Source organism: Tenrec ecaudatus, chromosome 10 (genome assembly GCF_050624435.1).
Source record: "Tenrec ecaudatus isolate mTenEca1 chromosome 10, mTenEca1.hap1, whole genome shotgun sequence".
NCBI classification, from domain to species: domain Eukaryota; kingdom Metazoa; phylum Chordata; class Mammalia; order Afrosoricida; family Tenrecidae; genus Tenrec; species Tenrec ecaudatus.
The window spans coordinates 81,898,269-81,916,726 of record NC_134539.1 but is presented as its reverse complement, the minus strand read 5'-3'; the positions used below and the strand labels follow the sequence as shown (position 1 = coordinate 81,916,726).

General features: G+C 53.6%; 1 protein-coding gene across 1 annotated transcript; it reads left to right on the top strand.

Moving 5' to 3' along the window:
• The first annotated feature begins 1,157 nt into the window (after nt 1–1,157).
• Nucleotides 1,158–2,238, top strand: LOC142459318 (proteasome subunit alpha type-1). The gene has a single exon (XM_075560783.1). The coding sequence runs from the start codon at nt 1,183–1,185 to the stop codon at nt 1,972–1,974; it is 792 nt and encodes a 263-aa protein (XP_075416898.1). The 5' UTR covers nt 1,158–1,182; the 3' UTR covers nt 1,975–2,238.
• Nucleotides 2,239–18,458: the final 16,220 nt, after the last annotated feature.

Sequence of the window (18,458 nt, the reverse complement as noted above, 5' to 3'; positions counted from 1 at the left end):
GCAGTTTGACTGCCTAACAGTTCTGGGGATTGGGGTGTCTGGGGTCCTGGCCTGGGGTCTGGTGACCAGGGTGAAGACTCTGTCTTGCAACAGCCCGAACCCAAAATTAGCCCCCACTCCTTGCCTGCTCAGGCCCCCTCCTCATCTAATCAACTTCCCCCTTCCAAGATTTATTCCCAGGCCTCAAAGCCGGGAAATAATTTGCTGACAAAGCCCCATCCCCGGCAGGTGCTTTAATTGGTTTTGTGAGAGCAGGTCTGGGAGCATCTATTTAGAAGGAAATAGAAATTATGGCACTGCCTGTCCTTTCTCTGTAATGGGGCCTGGAGAGCAGTGGGGGCTAGGGTAGAGTGGGGGAGGGGGAAAGAGTGGCTCTGAGGGAAACAGAGGCTTATTCTCTGGGATCCCTGTTTCTTTTTCTTGAGGGTGGGTGTCTGGGTCTGGTGTGACTGGAGAACCAGGGGCAGTGGGAATCGAGCCTGCAGGCCAGGTCTCCCAACAGCAGCCCTCTCTCAGCCCTGGTATCAGGACAGGGCTGCTTCTCAATCTCCCCAGCCTGCGGTCCAGAGGTGTAAAGACTGAGGGGAAAGGGAGAGGGAAGAAGGTCAAGGTCTTAGTTTCCATTCTTCCTCCAGGAGAGCCAGCTCCTTCCCAGTGGGACACAGATCAGGCCTGTCGCGTCGTGGTTCAGACCCTTTCCATTGCTCTCTGAACAAAGCTAAATGTCCTAGACCCTGAGAGACCTTGCAGGAAGGTCTGAGCCCTGACGCCCCCCAGCCCTGCCCCAGCCACTCTACCATTTGCTCTTGCCCCCAGACTCCAGTGTTTCCTGCTAAGTTCCTCTCCTGCACTAGCCTTTCAGACTATCGTGTGCCAGAGGGGCATATCACTTCTTTTATTTTGCAGTTGAGGAAATGGAGGCTCGGAAAAGTTAAGTCACCCAAGAGAGGTCACACAGAGAGCTTGACCCCCACCCAGACCTGTCTCATGGCCAAACCCACTTGCTTCTTAATAAGCTTACCTTCAAAATGAACTAGGCTCCTTCGGACTTCTACCTCTTGAGTCTCTGGGCCTTGATTTCCACATCTGTGTCATAGAACACTAGTAATATCACCTGACAGGGTTGATGTTTATCAAGATTTGGGGAGAGAGGGAGGCCGCAGCGAAGCCTGAGAGGGAACGATGTTTCGAAACCAGTATGACAATGATGTCACTGTTTGGAGCCCTCAGGGCAGGATTCATCAAATCGAATATGCAATGGAAGCTGTTAAACAAGGTTCAGCCACCGTTGGTCTGAAATCAAAAACTCATGCAGTGCTAGTTGCATTGAAGAGGGCACAGTCCGAGCTTGCAGCTCACCAGAAAAAAATTCTCCATGTTGACAACCATATTGGTATTTCAATTGCGGGGCTGACTGCTGATGCTAGACTGTTGTGTAATTTCATGCGCCAGGAGTGTTTGGATTCGAGATTTGTATTTGACAGACCTCTTCCTGTGTCTCGACTTGTGTCTCTAATTGGAAGCAAAACCCAGATACCAACTCAACGATATGGTCGGAGGCCTTATGGTGTGGGGCTCCTCATTGCTGGTTATGATGATATGGGCCCTCACATTTTCCAAACTTGTCCATCTGCCAACTATTTTGACTGTAGAGCTATGTCCATTGGTGCTCGCTCTCAGTCAGCGCGGACTTACCTGGAGAGACATATGTCTGAGTTTATGGAATGCAATTTGAATGAACTGGTTAAGCATGGTCTGCGTGCCTTAAGAGAGACACTTCCTGCCGAGCAGGACCTAACAACAAAGAATGTTTCCATCGGAATTGTTGGCAAAGACTTGGAGTTCACAATCTATGATGATGATGATGTTTCTCCATTCCTGGAAGGTCTTGAAGAAAGACCACAGAGAAAGGCCCAGCCTGCTCAGCCTTCAGATGAGCCTGCAGAAAAGGCTGATGAGCCAATGGAGCACTAGTGATCCATGAATCTGTGTACACGGAGTCAGATATGCAAGCATGCAGGAGCAAGGAGCTGAACGACAGTAACCTGTACTCTAAGAACCAAAAGATGCCGAGTGGTAGAATACTTGTTTTAGGAATCAGTCCAGATGTGATTTTTTTTTTCCCAAACCAACCTAATTGATACCATATAATGGGTTTTTGTTTTTTTCTTGAAAAGGTCTACATAATTATTTTCTAGGAAGTATAGGGTGTCTATACTACTGTTTTTATATAAAGAACAAGTGTCTTTGTGCTTTTAAAGACAACTGAAATAAAATTGTTTCACCATCTGGAAAAAAAAAAAGATTTGGGGAGAGAAACACAGGGCCTCGCCCAGAATGTACGAGGATGACTTCTGCAGCTATCCCTTCCTGCCTTTTTCCTGGCCAATTCTACTCATCCTGCAAAGCCCCCTTGATGTCACTGTCTTGAGGAAGTCTTCCCTCCATGGTCTCTTCTCTGGGATCCCTGAACCCCAAGCCAAATCCTTTGAGTTTGCCATTGTCTGTGTTCGAGCCTGTCCCTATCATCTCCCGGATAAGGAGCTCCTTCGGGGCCCCCAACCGCAGTGTGTTTGTCCAGCTGAATTGTTGTGGGCCCTACAGGGTGGGGACTGCATTCTAGTCCTGGAAACTCAGATAGGTCAAAGACTCTGGGACCCCTTATCTTATCAGGAACATTGGGCAACCTGTGCCACGGCTACTCTGTGACCCCGAGCACGACCTGTGTTTCTGTAGACTCAGTTTACCCTGCTGTAAAATAAGAGGGTCTGCCTTGAGGTATCTGTCGTAAACATACCATGTGGTTGTGACATATGTGTGAGTGGATGGTTGCCCCATGCCAGGGCAGCTCAGTGCACAGGGTCCATGCTGAGGCCTGGCCTAGCCAGGCCTCTTGGTGCCACTATGGACTGGCGGGGGAGCCCAGACAGCACTCCATCGAGTCAATGCTGACTCATAGGGACCCTATAGATAGGACAGGGTAGAACTGCCCCTTTAGGTTTCTGAGACTTTAATAAGGAGTAGCTGGTGGGTTCGAACTACTGACCTTGTGGTCAGCAGCTCAAGGTATAGTCCACTATGCTGCCAGGGCCCCTCCTCTGCAGAGCAGAACAATGATAATGTCTCTCCACAGGGCTGCCTTGATGGACAGGTTGCAGGGCCTGGCCCAGAGCATGTGCTAAGTGTTGTCAACCATGCAACGAATGCTGGGTGCCCTGGCCCTGCTGGGCAGTGAGGGGTGGGTGGGGCTGAAGGATCTCCATCTAGACTGGTCACCAGACTAACTTACCAAGAACAGTCCAGAGCAAAGGGGCCCAGGGGTCTTGGTTTTCCCCATCCATGGTGGGTAGGGCCGGCTGGGTCTTTAAGAGTCTTTCCCCCAGGAATGTGCTGTGGTGAAGAGCCAAGCGCAGGCTCTGAGGACAGATGGGCAGGGGGACTCAGAGGAGGGATGGGGTGCCTAGGAGAGCCAGTACCCCCACACCCACAATGTTCCGGGTCAGGGTAAGAGACCAACTTGACAAAGGTCGGCCCAGGAGGCTGCATTCAGGCTGGGTTCAACAGAGCCCACTCCCCTGGACTGTCCAGGTTTCCCACTTTCTGGTGGTGGGCCTGAGTCTCAGTTTCCCCTTCTGTCAAGACTGTGGCGGTGTGGCAGAGCTGTAGGGCAGTGCTTGTAGATTAGGCCTTGTCAATCTACTTTCCGAGCCCTGGGCATCTTGAGCACTCTCTGAGGAGCCAGGCGATGCGGGTGCGGACAGTGGGGGGGGGGGGGGGCGGGGGGTGCAGAGCCTGTGGCTGCAATGCGGGCTCAGCGCCCTGGGCGGAGTCCTGGCGCCGGACCCTAGGTGGCGCCACAAGGCTGCACTTGGGACTCCTTGGGCTCCCGCAGCCCGGCCGCTGAGACCCCGCGAGTGTTGGGGTTCGGGGCACCAGGGTCGCACCCAGGCCGGTCTCTGTCGCTTCGTGCGGGCTCGGTGTCCCCGAGGCCGAGGAGCGGGGCACCCCCACCTCCAACTCTCTGCGGCCACCGCGGCTCGGAGGCTCGCGACCTCTGACCCGACCCCCAGCGCGAAGCGGGAGGCCAGTGCGAGGACGTGATTGAAGCCCAAGACCCGTGGGGATCCGTGTGAGGTCGCGTGGTGTGTGTGTGGGGAGGGGGTGCGCGCGGGGAGGGAGAGACAAGTCCCTTCCTTTGTTCGCTCGTGCCCGTGCCCTCCTCCCCTGCGGATTGGGTGGCGGCGGGGAGCAGGGAAGGTCCCAGCAGGTAGCATCAGGCCTGGGGGATCGTGGGAGTGGGCCAGAGGGGAAGGGGGGTCCCTTCCTTCTCCCCTCCCCTTCCCGCCTCAGCTCTTGGTCCCCTGGAAGATGACCTGGAGGCCTATTGAAGATCTCTAGAGAAGGGGGTGGGGGGAGTTTGTGAGCCCCGCCCAGCTCCAGGGGTGTGCACACAGGCTCCTCTGTGGTCAGGTATAGCCAGTCCCCAGGGCAGGCTGGACAGGTCTCAGGGGACAGGCCCCTGGGGCGGGTGTGAGCAGGGGCTGCTGGGGACTGGGAAGGCCGGGTCTGGAAGGAGCCAGCGTTTAGGGCCCTTGATTAGACATCTGAACGTTTTCCCACAGAGTCGGGAGAACACCTTCCCCCATCCTTTCCCCCCTCCCCCATCCCCAATCTTTCAGAAGTGCAAAGGGGGTGGGCTGAAAACTGTGATCTGGGAGGGTTACATAACCTCTCTGAGCCATTGATAAGATAGGCATGTGGTCACTTGATTTGAGGGTCCCACAGTGTTTTCTCCCTCCCCTCCTAGTAGTCAACTCTGCCCCTAATTACCAGTGACAGAGATGGAGCCTGGACCCAGGTGGGGCCAGTTTCTCCCTCTGACTGATTGGTTCAAAATGGGCATGTGACTCAATCTCGACCAACCAGAAGCTTCCTTAATGGAAAAAGCCATCTATTGGCCCAATTAGCTTTCCTTGATTGCAGTCGTAAATTCCCTGTTTACTTTAGCGGGTTGGCATTAGTTCCAATATCTAGCAATTGAGAACGTCCTGAGCAAGTGAGGAACGGTAGCAGTGACCTGCTGGAGGCCATGAGTTAGAACCAGCTGGATGGCACTGGGAATTTGTGAGCCAGATTCAATGACACCAGACATGTGCAGTGCCAGCTTCCATGCCAGGTACATGCCCGCACCTGCCATTCTGGATAGGAGCCCCTGAGCTTACAGGGGAAGGGTGTGAGGTAGGGAGGACATGGACCCCATCTCTGCAGCTTCTCCCTGAGTGAACCTGGACAAATCATCGCCCCTCCTGGGTCTTAGTTCCTGGGTCTGTAAATTTCATGTGCTGCCCACACTGAGTAGAGGGGGATGGCATTCCTGGTTGCAGAGGGCTGCATGGCTTTCTCTGGAAGCCGCAGTGAAGATGAAGATGACCGATGAGCTGGAGCCGGGGGAGAGAAGAGTGTGGTCAAGTTTGGGGCCTGGGCCAGCAAGGCCACTAAGGGGTCACCCTGAGTGATGGCAGTGTACCCATTCCAGAGCCAGGGGGGCAGGGGGCAGTTTCCTTGTAAGCCTCCAGCCAGGGGACAACGAGCCAGAAAGATGTAGAGGGGAAGAGAAGTAAAGGCCCAGCTGCTGCGCTGGACCCCAGTGTGGGAAGAGCCTCCTGCCCATCTGTTCCTCCGTGCCCCTGCCCTCTGGGCTGCGGGCTATAGGATAGTCAGGTGATGCTTAAACCCAACTATCACCACGAAGTTCCATGGCTGGAAACCCGTTTTTTGCCTGCTGAAAGGATTCCCTATCCCCAAACCCTCTCAGGATGTTCTTCCTGTCTGTCCAACTTCCCCTCTCAGTGTGTGTGTCCCTATCCAGCTGTGTAGGACCCCTGGATTCTTCGCAGGCCTCTCAGCCTCTGCAGCAGAGTGGTCTGTGGCACAGACTCCAGAGGCTGAATTAGACTCTCCCCTCTCCTGGTGGTGGTGTTCTAGGGTAAGGGGACCAGGCCTGCGTGAGCCAGGACTGTCGTTATCATCTGTTCCGGCCCAAGGAAAGCCCATTCAGTCTGTTACCTGCCAGCTCTCCTGGGAGCTCTGCCCACGCAGACTAGATGCCCTTTCCTTGCTCCTCAAAGCCTTCTTCATAAGTGCAGAGCAACAGGGGCCTTTGGGTTTGTCATGACACGCCCCGCCCCCCGAAGGGGCTGTGTCTCCAGTGACTCTTGCTGAGAGGATAGGGGAGAAAGGGTGGGCAGGACACATGGGGCAAGAGGTGAGGGGAGACCCCCGAGGAAGACCTGGAGAAAACAGAGGCACTGGGGTGTTTGACATCACTTTCAAGTAATAGCAGCCTTCTCTGAAGACCCCTCGTCCTAGCCCCAACAGGGGCAGGGCGACATCAGGGTCCTGAGGGAGGTGCAATCTGACCTGAGCAAACAAGCTTGGGACAGAAGTGACCTGCCTGGACAGCCAGTGTGAATGGCATTCTTCCCAATCCCTCAGATTTTCTTTTCGGTTGATGAAAAAGATGCTCCTTCTTCATCATCAGAACACAGAGGAGAGATGCCATCATTGCTTCGTACCTGGCTTCATTTCCCTTCTGTCTGCGGTCCCGTAGTTAATCGCCGTAAAATGTCCCTGTCCTTGGGCAGGTGAGTTTATGGGCATGGCTGGGAGCAGGCCACGCACGTACCTGCCTCAGGACTGTCATTCTCCATCTAGCCCTGCCCAGGTGCCCTGTCACCTTGAGACACAGAGCCTGCTGTTAGAGCATTGGTTCTCAACCTGTGGGTCGTGACCCCTTTGGGTGGGGGGTCAAACGACCCTTTCACAGGGGTCACGAGATTTATAACAGTGGCAAAATGATAGTGATAAAGTATCAACAAAAATAATGTTATGGTTGTGGGGGTCACCACAACATGAGGAACTGTATGAAAGGGTCGCGGCATCAGGAAGGTTGAGAACGACTGTTAGAGGGATGAGAAGAGCAAGAGGAAAGCTTTGGGTGGACTGGGGTGGGCTTGCCTGAGCCTGTGTCCCTTTGTGGCTTGGTCTGGATATTTGGGATTGAAGCATGGTGGGGGGGGGGCGGCTGGATCTTGTGATGTAGCATGGGATGGGGCAGAAAGCGCACTTTTGGAGTTGGAGACACTGATGCAAATTCTGACCCTGCCCAGTCTGATTTCTGTGCTGGGGAGCTGAGCCTGTCTAAACACAGGCTCCTCCTCTGAACCATGGGCTCCCATTACAGGGGGCTGTTGGGAAGATGGAAATTGGACAGTATGTGAATCCTTGGCAGAGAACATAGAAGTGTTCAAGAAATGATTGTCAGCTCTTGGGTGTACCGATAAATAGCCTACCTCTGAGAGCTTTGTCCCCTCCATTCAGAATGACCCCATCCAGTTGGTGAACTCCTTGCTTCTTATCCGTCACTGCCCGGGTCAGGGGTTTTTTCCTAGAAGCCCCTCTAAACCTAGCTAGCCATGGGGTGACCTCTTCATACCCACACCCACCCTCACTCACACCTAGTCCAGCCCAGGCTCCTGTGGGAGAGATGACACAGCCTTTTTGACTAAGGGCACCTTTGACCACAAGTACAGGTAACAAGGACACAAGAGATATGGGGGTTCCTACCAGCTGCCAAGACCCAGGGAGCCTGATGACCCAGGTCTGAGAGCCAGGGGGGTCCATGAGGCCACTGCTCCGTCGGCCTGGGCTGGGTCTATTCCACTGTTTTCTCCTCAGTCTGAACGGGGACCCAGTCAGCATGGCATCCGTTTCTGTCAGAGAGGAGGGTTTTATGGCTGCAGCGAGGGAGGTGGCAGACAGGCAGGGGGTAGATGACTTTCCCGGAATCCCAGACCGCGCTTTAATAATTTGTTTCAGAATTAATGTCCATTCACGCCGTCTACACTGTTCCAGCTCATTGGAAGATTAAATAAAAACTCGTGCACTGCCTCCCCCACCCCCACCACCAAATGGAGGGAGCCTAGCTCCATTCTTTCCGGCTGGGCTGGCTGCCTGGAGCTGGCCCAGGAAATAAATCTCTCAGATAAAACCACTTGCTCACAGGATTTCAATCCAACAGGGCATAGGGGCCCCAGTCACTTCTTGTTTTATTTAGCTGATAATCTTTTAGTGCCACGAGATCCTCCCATAGGCTTCATGTCTTCACAGGCCTGCAGTTCCCCAAATAGCCTGGCTGCCCAGGGCAGGCCTCCGGAAGGGGGTTCGTGCTCCCCTCCTCTCCAAGGCGCCGCAGGTGGTGCCAGCTATGATAGCAGGTGGTGCCAGCTACCTGGGAAGGTGGGTTCTTGGGAGCTGGGGTACCAGAGAAGGAGCAGGCCAGGGCCTCTGTGGGCAGTGCCAGGCCTTAGAGACCCCACCCAGCAAGGGTCATCAGCCAGGGAGGCTGTGAGGCGAAGTCCAATGGAGGCAAGTTCATTCATTCATTCATTCAACAAGTCTTTATTGTGTTCTTTCTCTGTGTTAGGTGGTGATGCAGTGGTTACCCCTTGGGTTGCTAACCGGAAGGCCAGCAATTCAAAACCACTAGCCGAGGATAAAGATGAAGCTTTCTACTCCTTTAAAGAGTTACAGTCTAGGTAACTCACAGGGGGCAGTTCTACCCTGTCCTCTAAGGATCTCTATGGGTTGGCATGGACTCAATGGCAGTGAGCTCACTGTACCAGACCGGGAGAGTAAGACAGGCAGACAGACAGGTTCCTGATCTCCTGCGGTAGCAGCCCTGTAAAGTCGCTGCCTTTGTCTTTCTGCATTGCCTGATGCAAATGTCCTGATCTTGCATCATTTTATCTGAGTCTGGCATCCTCCCTCCACCACTATCAGTTTTATTTCGTTTGCAGTATTAAGTACTGACAACCCCAACCCAAAGTTACTGCCATGGAGTCAATGCCGACTCATAGCGACCCTAGAAGACGGGGCAGAACTGTCCCTCTGAGCTTCTGAGGGAGAGCGATGTGGCAGTCTGCTCCTGTGTAGACGACAGCCCTGGGAACCCCACGGGGCAGTTCTCTGTCCTGTCGGATCACTATGAGCTGGGATGGGCTTCACAGCCACAAGGCTTTTTTAAGGTACCAGATGATGAGCGTATGTAGTATTTAAGATGGCTCTTGGCAATGTGCATCCTAAGTCTTGTAGCAGTGAAGCTTGCTAGGGGCCAGCATTTCTCCCACTCACAATGAGATCTTTGATTTCAGGAGTCAAATCTATCAGCTTGTTCTAGGTCCCGCGGGCCTTTGTGCTCTTTCAGAGATTTGGTCGTCGTTATGTAAATAAAGACCTGGTGCAGAGTTTTCCATGTACCCTATATACTCGTGTAGAAGCCGAGTTTTCCAGCACACTTTTAATGCAGCTTTTGTGGTAAAATGAGGTGCCTCGCTGATATTCAGGTCGGCTTCTACATGAGTGTGTATGTATTTCTAATATAGGGGCCTTTACAAAACCTATTTTGAAGTAATTACCGACTGACAGCCAGGAGCCCTGGTGGTAATAGTGGCTGGAAACCACCGGCCTCTCCAGGTGAAAGAGACAAGGTCTCCTACTCCCCTAAAGAGTTCCTGATCGCACTGCCATGGAAAGGCCGACTCATGGCGACTTTATGGGACACTAGGGGGCAGGTAGAAATGTCCCTGTGAGTTTCTGGGACTGTCACTGTTTGTGGGAGTAGAAAGCCCCATCTTTCTTGGGCGGAGGAGCTTGTGGTTTCGAACCACCTATACTGTGTGTGACCACTACACCCCGGGGGCTTCTTGTGAGGAATTACAATCTTGTCAACCCAAGGGGCAATTCTAACCCTGTCCTATAGGATTGCTTTTAGTCACAGTGAGTTTTGAGTATAGACTTACAGGATGTTGTAAAAACATAAAATCTTGGGAACCCTTCACCCAGCTTCTCCTAAAGGTAATTATTTTGGGTGGTTGTCATAAAAATATCAAAACCAGGAAATAGGCACTGGTATGATACAGTTGAGCCCACCCAGTTTTACATGCACGTGTTTCTGTGCTGTCTTACTCTATATGCACACATTTGTGTGACTCGGGTATAGCTTAAGTTTTATTTTTTAAACTTCTGAATGGAGGCATACCAGTACCACCTCAAAGCAAAAGGCCAGCCAAGTTGATGTCTCCCACCCACCGTGGAGCAGTTGGCTTGTTCTTGAACTTCATCAAACGTAGCAGCCTTGCATTTGAGTCTGACTCTATTTTGAGTTCATGTGAAGTCTGGGAAGTACTGGGGGTTCACCTTTTTTCAGAGTAGTTGTCAGTTGGCAGCCCCTGTATGCCAGAATAGAGTGTGCTGTTCATTGTGGGTATTTCTACACAGTGTAGATTCTACTCATTTGACAAATGTGCCCAGCCCCTCTTGTGCGCTCTGTGCCAGGCACTGGGATATCCATGCACCTCTTCCCTAAGTGAGTTCAGCCCAGAGGGGAAGCAGACAAGGAGACAGTGTTGAGGACTTGATATGGGTGTTGGGGGTGGCCAGTCCCCTAGAAAGGGCAGGGAACTGCAGAGAAGATAACAAACAGCCCAGGGCATGACCCTACAATGGCTTGGAAGTGCTATGGTGGGGCATGCGGAGACAGGACTCTGGGGACACCCGACTGCAGAACCTGGAAAGGGCTTCTAGCCTGAGGGAGAGGCTCTCAGAAGGCCAACAGCAGTGCTGAATAGAATGTACTCTGATTGGCTGCAACCCTTTGTCCTGGAACCAATGAGGCTGTAGAGTCCTAAGGTGCCCCCATTCTGGGCACATATGCAACATCAGAGTGAAGACCCATTCACTCCTCATTCATAGACATTGCTGGCTTCCAAAGACTAGGTCGTTATGGGAGATCATCAGTGTTATTGCAACATGGGACTATGCAAGTGCCTGGTCCAGGCTCCAAACTGGGCTCCACCTCCCGCCACACCCTCAATAGCTCACTGCTCTTCTGGTACCTCCAGCTTGTCTCCGGGATGCATCTTTCACCACTTGACAGTTGGGGGAAGGGCCCTGCTCACACAGCAGCTGGAGTGAGGGGCCCCCTGCTCTCAAGTTTCCTCAAGCCTCTGGGGCCCTGCTGTCACATGCCCCCCTGTAGCCAGTCTGTAAACAAAACACTCTTTTCTTCATTGTTTTTCTTTGCTCCTCCCTTCCTCAGCCTGGGGAGGCTTCTGGGATCTGACCCCAGATCTTGACTCAGCTGCTGCCAAGACAGCCTTTCCTCAGAGCAGTGGGTGCTGTGGGTCTCAACTAGGGGTGGCTCTACCCCAGGAAACAGGGTGGGGGTACTTTATGTTGTCACAATGGGGAGGGCTGAAGCGGCTGGGAGTTGATAGGTTTTATGACTATAGACCCAGAGCACCCCCCACCCACCCAGGAAGGCCTGGGGAAGTCCCGCACAATATGGAATTGTCTCCCTTCAGATTCCACTAGCACCCTATTTGAGAAACTCTGGCCTGCTGGATAAGACAAGGCAGAGAGACAATGGGAACATCGGGGTGGGGGGGTGGGGGGGAGAGAACAAACTGCTCTACCTCATCCTGTTTCAGGCCCAGAGAAGGGAAGGGGGGTGCTGAAGTCACCCGGCTGTGAGGCGGCTGAACTGAAATTTGAACTCAGGTCTGTTTCCATCTGGAGCTTCTGACTGTTTCTGCCCATCCAGGACATTTGAATTCCAAATAGACAAAGTCTACTTTTTAGTATGAGCATGTATGGTAGTTACATAATTTCACACCAACTTGATGTATAAGTATAGCTTGTCAATCAGGTCACAGTCTGATAATGCCTCCTGGTGGGCATAGCCTTCTCATGAGGATTCTGGGAACTTCCTCTCCTCCTTGGAGCTGGCCCACACACTCTGCCTCATCTCCCTGTTAAGGAGACACACACAGGTGGAGGAGCATCATGCCAGCGTGGAGATGCTTACACCACCACTGGATCCACAGGACTTTTCACCCACCGGCCTGTGTTCTTCCTGCATTTGGCGTCATTGCATGTGTTGTGTGAGTGTGAAGAATTTATGGGCCAGTAACAGACATATGGGTTAATATCTGAACGTATGGACCTGAATCTGGGCTGGGATGTTTTCTCAATATGTAATTTCTCTTTGATATAAAGTTTTTTTATATCAAAGGGTTTGGGTCTGCTTCCCTAGTCAACCTGGTCTAACACAGTATGTCTCAAATAGGAGCCCTGGTGGTGTAGTAGTTACACGTTGGGCTGCAATCTACATGGTTGGCAGTTCGAAGCCACCAGCAGTTCTGCAGAAGGACTGGGCTTTCTACTCCAATAAACAATTATGGTCTCTTGGAACCCAGAGGGGCTTGCTCTGAGTTGGCATTGTCACTCGAGTGGGGGGCAGTCAGCTTGAGTTTTGAGTGTGGTTATGGTTAAGTGACAGCTGCTAACCTAAAGGTTGGTGGTGTGAGCCTCCCAGTGTCTCCACAGAAGACAAGACGTGGCAGGCTACTCCTTCCTAGGAACCCCCAGGTGAAGTTCTTCCCTGTCATAGAGGATCGATGTTAGCCAGCCAACATGCCTCAACTACAACATGGGATAGACTTACACTAAAGACAGACAGACACAGAAATCTATCGTTTCCCTGAAACGCAAATGGAACTAGATGGCCTGTAGCTTAATTTGCTAAATTGGAGGGCCGAGGTGATGGCTAACCTCCAAGGAGGCTCTAGGCTCCTCCCACAAGAGGCTTCCTCTGGGCTCAAGGACACAGGATCAGGTCCCGCTGCTCAGGCGGAGTGGGAGACGGGAGGCTGCTTCCCAGGCCCAAGCAACTCTCCCCAAACGGCCTCTGTGTCCTGGACAAACAGATTCCTTGGGTCTGATGGCAAACAGATTATGCCTGTCCTGGGAAGGGCAGCTCGAAAGAGAAAACCTTGAAGTCCGGGAAATACTGATGAGGGAGTTCAATGAAAGTGCATAAACCCTCCTCCCGAGAGAGAACGTCAGAGTGAGTCACTGGTCCGATAAGGAACTAGGGGCTTGCAGAGAGGGCTCCGAGAGGTCGCCCAGTGGTGCACAGAGGACCAGGAATCACAAATATGGGGCAAGATGCCCAGCTGGGGTCACCGGGGTGAAAATATTAAGGTCATTCCAAAAACAATTACCCGGCTTACTTTGCTCTTCAGGTCTTGTAAATCTTTCACCTTTTATAAAAGATTTCTGGGGAAGCAGGCAGCACTTTGATTTTTGTGGCTGCCCCTCGGTGGTTCTGCTCCAAGAAGACACTAATTACTCAGCATTCCCAGGGGCACAGTTTCATTATTCCTTGGAGATTTCAGGCCGCCCTGAGTTTTGACTCGCTTGTCTCACTTGGGAGTCCGGACACAGCACAGTCATTTCTGTTTGGTTTTGAATCCGGTCACAGCGGGACTCGGCCTCCTCAGTGGATCTTGCTCCTCAGGACCAGGCTGCATTCTGGGTCTGAGTGACCGCCGCCTTGACTGGCGAGGTGGCCGCTGTCTGAGGAACGTGTGCCAAGGCTCATGTGCCCACACAGCTTCTGAAGCAGAGAAGCAGGCCCCGGCAGAGACTGGCCCCATGGCCGCTGCCCTGGCTGCATCTCGTGCTTTCGCAGGAGCTGCCGGTGACCCTAGGACCCTGTGGTCCCTGCTGTTTGGAAGCCCTGGCAGAGGCAGCCCTCCGTTCTGCTCATGTTCACTGCACCTGTTTGTGCTCTGGCTCATGTTGCTCAGCCGCATGGCCCAGGCTTCGCCGAGGGGGAAGACTTCTTTGTCAGCAGGGTCTTCTGCTGCTTTCTACTCTTTGTGGAACCGGTCAGAGCCCCCAGCTCTAGCAGGCTGCGAGCTCCAGCTATGTGGGAGCCTGGCCAGGCGGGCCAGCAGTGGGCAGGAGCACCCGCTGAGGAGCTGAGGCAGGCCGGGGCCTTCCTGGAGCCATCATGGGGGAGATGACCCTAAAGCAGGAACCACCTGACCCCAGGCTGCGGGGCCATGGTGCGGGGGATGGTGCAGAGCAAGGCCTTCTTGTAGTCCCGCCCTGCCCTCAGCAGCTAGGTGCCATCTCTGAGCCTCAGTGTGTTCATCTGTGAAATGGGATGGTAGTAGAGCCTTGAGGTGAACACCAAGGCCCTAGTCCAAGGCTAGCCCAGAGGGTGCTCCCACCAGCGGGCGTGTGAGTGTGGGGATGGAGGCACGAGAGCAATTCACATTTTTTCTGGAGCAGTGGATACTCTTTTGAAAATACTCTTGACCTTGACCTGAAAAGGTTTGACTGGGCACTCCGGTGGGCTTGTTCTAAACTTGACTTCGCAAATCAGATGCGACAGGCAGGCACATGCCAAGATGGTGGCCAGCTGCTTTGCTGTGGGGAAGGGCTCGCCCGAGACCATGCAGGGTCCTACCTTTCCGCGGCTCCCCTTCAGAGCCTCAGGATCCTGCTGGGGAGGGGACTTCCTGACAATGCCCGTAGCCCCTCCCACCCCCACCCCACCCAATGGACAGGGGTGCTCTGCTTGCCAATGTAGATATGGAATTCAGGGGCAAAACCTTTCTTCAGAGGCCCCGAAGGCCAAGCCCCCATGCCGTATGGAGGGCCTTTATCTTGAGAGACCCTGACCGATATGGGACAGCAGAGCCAAGAGTGGGCCAAGTGAGGAAGCAACCTGGGCCATTTATGCCATTACGTGCAGGGACACGCACAGGTCGTCCCACCACAGCCTCCCAACGACTGCCTTTCCCAGCGTGGGAGAAGCTAGCGCCTGGGAAAGCTGTGGGAGTCATGTCTCAGGGTCCCCGTTGGGTGCCAAGGCACCGAGTCTTCTTCACAGCAAGCCCGCATGACTGGGCCGAACTGTCCCCAGGGGTGGCTTCTGTGCTGTCATCTTTACAGAGGCTGAGGGCCAGGTCTTTCTCTTGTTGAGCCACTGCGTGAGTTCAAACCACCCACCTTCGGCTTAACCATGGAGCCCCAGGGCTCCTTTGCCTTTCAGTGGGAAGAAGCTTTCCTGGGTGATGACAGGGATAACCTAGGGCAGGGGATACAGTCACAGGGTGACCTCTTGGCTCTTGTGGAACCACAGCCACGGGCTCCACAGCCAGGCACCTGAGTCACCCACAGTGCTGGGTGGCTGAGGTCTCTTAGGATGCAGAGCAACTATTAAGAAAATGCCAGTTGCACCCCATCCGGAGCACCCTTCAGCCCTTGTGCAGATGGGGTGCAGAACCCGGGCAAAGGGAAGAAAGGCCATTGGCAGGGCAGAGTGGGGTGGGTTTTGTATTAGGCATGACAGTCACAGTCCTCAAACCCAGCTGGGCAAGAGCGAGCCCTGGCTTAGTGTTGGGCTGCTAACTAACTGCAAGACCTGCAGTTCGAAACCACTAGCCGCTCAGTGAAAGATGTTTTCTACTCCTGTAAAGGCTTAAGAGTCGTGGAACCCACAGAGCAGTTCTACACTGCCCTCTGGGATCGCTCTGAGTCAGACTCGATAGCCATGAAATGGTGTTTTGAGGACAGGCAGTAGACGGCATGTATCCGGAGCGTGGCGCTGAGAGGAAGCACTGAGCCTCTGACTCTACTGTGGGCAAGTCTAACCCAGCAGCCCCTCCTTAGGAAGAAGCTGAGGCTGTCTGCCCTGGTAAAGATCTACACCCTGTCAAGGATAACTGAGTCAGAATCAAGCGGTGGCAGTGGTTTTTTTGTGTGTGCCCGTGGGTGCTGGGAAACTCAGTTCCGGTTTGGGCCTCTTTCTGCAAAAAGCATTTTCACAAGTTCAGTGGTCAGGGCTGTCCTGGGCACATACTGATGGGGCCATACTTAGGCCAGGCCAGCCAAGCTAGGCAGGTGAGCCTTTGCCCCTGAGCAAGCTTTTGCTCCAGAGAAGCTCACTTCCACCCTTGGTGGACCAGATAACCCCACCCCCTTCTCTTGTACTGACTCCACCCTCTTCCTTAGCACCCTCTCTGACCAAAGTCCCACTGCAGGGTGCGGGGTGGGGGGGGGGTGGCAGGAAACAAACACAGATCTGGCTGCTCATTTGCCCCACGTCACCCACTGGCACATGGCTGAGCTGGGACTGACACAGAGCAGCCTAGCTTCTGCCTCGGCTTTCTTGCTCTCAGACCTGCTCACCACCACCCCACCACCCTCACCCCGCACGCCTCAGCTGCTCACACGCCTTGTCCTGGTACCTCAGTGAGGCCACTCACCATAGCCACACTTCCCAGGAAGAGATTTCTGACACCTCCCCAGGGGGTGACTTGGCCACTCCCCAGCCCAGGAGTACTGGGTCAGATGAAGCAGGTACAGAAGTTTGGGGTAACCTTGCTTCTCTCACATTCCTCCCTAATTGACAGCCTCTCTCGGACCTTTGCTCCAATGTACACCAGCCAAGCCCTTAAAATATCCAAGGGCTTGAAGAATGCGAAAAATCTAATGTATGTTAAAAGGGTATTAAATTCTAGACTAAAATTTACATGGAAATGTGACATTAAAATATTTTTAGCTTTCAGGGAGCTGGGGGCTTTAATGCTATAATATAGACAAATTTTATCATTTTGAAAAGGACTAGACTTACAGTATTTCTTATGTATTCATAGAGTTCCGCATAAAGATGTGGACTCTCACTAGGGCTACTCGGCTAAGTATGTGTGGCGGCCAGAGCCGGCCAGTGGGAACCCTTGGTGCTCCCCACCTGTAGCCCTGGGCCTGTCCCGAGACCAGAGGGCTGGCCTCAGCCAGTGTGTCCTCAGAGAGGACTCGGGGTACTTGTCATGGCCGCCTGTTACTGATCCCCTACTGTGTGCCAGGTGGGTGCAAATGGTCAGTTACTCTTTATGAAGGAGCCCTGGTGGCATTGTGGTTACGGGTTAGGCTGCTAACTGTAAGGTCAGCCATTCGAAACCACCAGCAGCAACTCAAGAGAAAGACGAGGCTTTCTAGTCTCAAAAAGAGAGACAGCCCTGGAAACCCACAGGGAGAGTCCTACGCTGTCCTATAGGGTCACTGAGTCGGAATCGACTTGATGGCGGTGAGTTTTGAATGCCAAAGTAGGGTTTGGTCTCTCTTCTGCAGAAGAGAGAAGAACAGCTTGGTTCAGAGAGGATGTGCCCTGTATCTGGGGTAACACAGCAGAGGCAGATCTTTATTCCTTCGGCAGACTTGCAGCCCCATGTCGGCAGCCCTCAGGATGGTTTGTGCATTCGCCGACCTGGTTGTTCCCTCCCTTAATGGTGCCCTAAGGCTGCAGCGCGCCTTCCTTGGGTCCCAGCCCCAGCCAGGACCCCAGGGTCCCACTACAATCCTGCCTTTCACCTCTTCCTGACACCTCAAGCACAGCTGGCCCTCTCTGCCGGTGTTGGGAGGGCAGGTGTCTGCGTTCCCATGCAGCCTGAGGGTTAGCATGGGAATAGCCCAGACCAGGAGCTCAGGAAACGTCTGTGGACTGAAGTGGGAGCTTATATGGCAACTGCTTACAGACACCCCACCTCATACCAGACCCCGAGCGGGGCTCTGGCACCCAGATGAGTCAGACCTGGCTCCTGCCCACCAGTAGAAAGTCTGTCCTTGGGGCCTCTCTCTGCCTCTTACTGTGTTTTTGGACACGTGACTGATACTGTCTGAGTCTCAGTTTCCCAGTTTGTCCGTGGGAGTGGGATGATGGTGCCTTGTGCTGACTGAGGATGAAATAAGGGATGGCTGTAAACCCTTGGGCAAAGAGCTCAATAAATAGCATCTTTCATGTCAACAGATGGTATGTGGGAAACACGATGGCCTGGCCCCAGGACGTGCTCAAGAAGCGGCAGTTCCACAGGCTCCCAGCTGGGGAGGGAGGTGGGGGGCGTCGTCGGTGGGATGGGACAGGCATCAGGATTGTGGAAGAGCAGAGGGTAGTAAGGCTCCCCTGGAAAAGTGGGTGAGTCTCAGTGCTATGTGCTGGTCAAGTACCGTGTGAAGGTCCCCTAGTCAAACCAAACTCCTTATCCTTGAGTAGTGGACCTGTCTCGTGACAGCCTGTGGAATTAGCCCTGCAAGCCAGTCCCATCTCTAATGGGCACCAGGGGACAAGCCACCCTCCTGATGCTACAGAGCCTACACCTCTCATCACTGTGCCCCAAGCGCAGCCTTGTGTGGTCCGGGGCTGCAAAGGTACAGGCGCTGAGTCAAACGCAAGGCCTGCTGCTCCCTCTGCATGGTGCATCGGCCCAGCTCAAGGTCAGGGGTATAGTCCTCGGAGGGTGGGGGGAGGGCTGGGGACTGAAGGTGGAAGAGAGGGAGCAGGGAGACCCAGCAGGGCTTGCCATACCCTTCCTCCAGGTCTGCCTTCACCGTGTGGGCACCCCATCTTCAAGACAAATCACCCCACTCACCCCAGCCATCACTGGACAAACCATCCATGTGTGGTACCCACTAGAGCCTTCCATTTGCTTCAGAAAGAAGACAGGAGCGGTTCCCAGGTGCTCCCATGGGACAGTGGGGGCTGA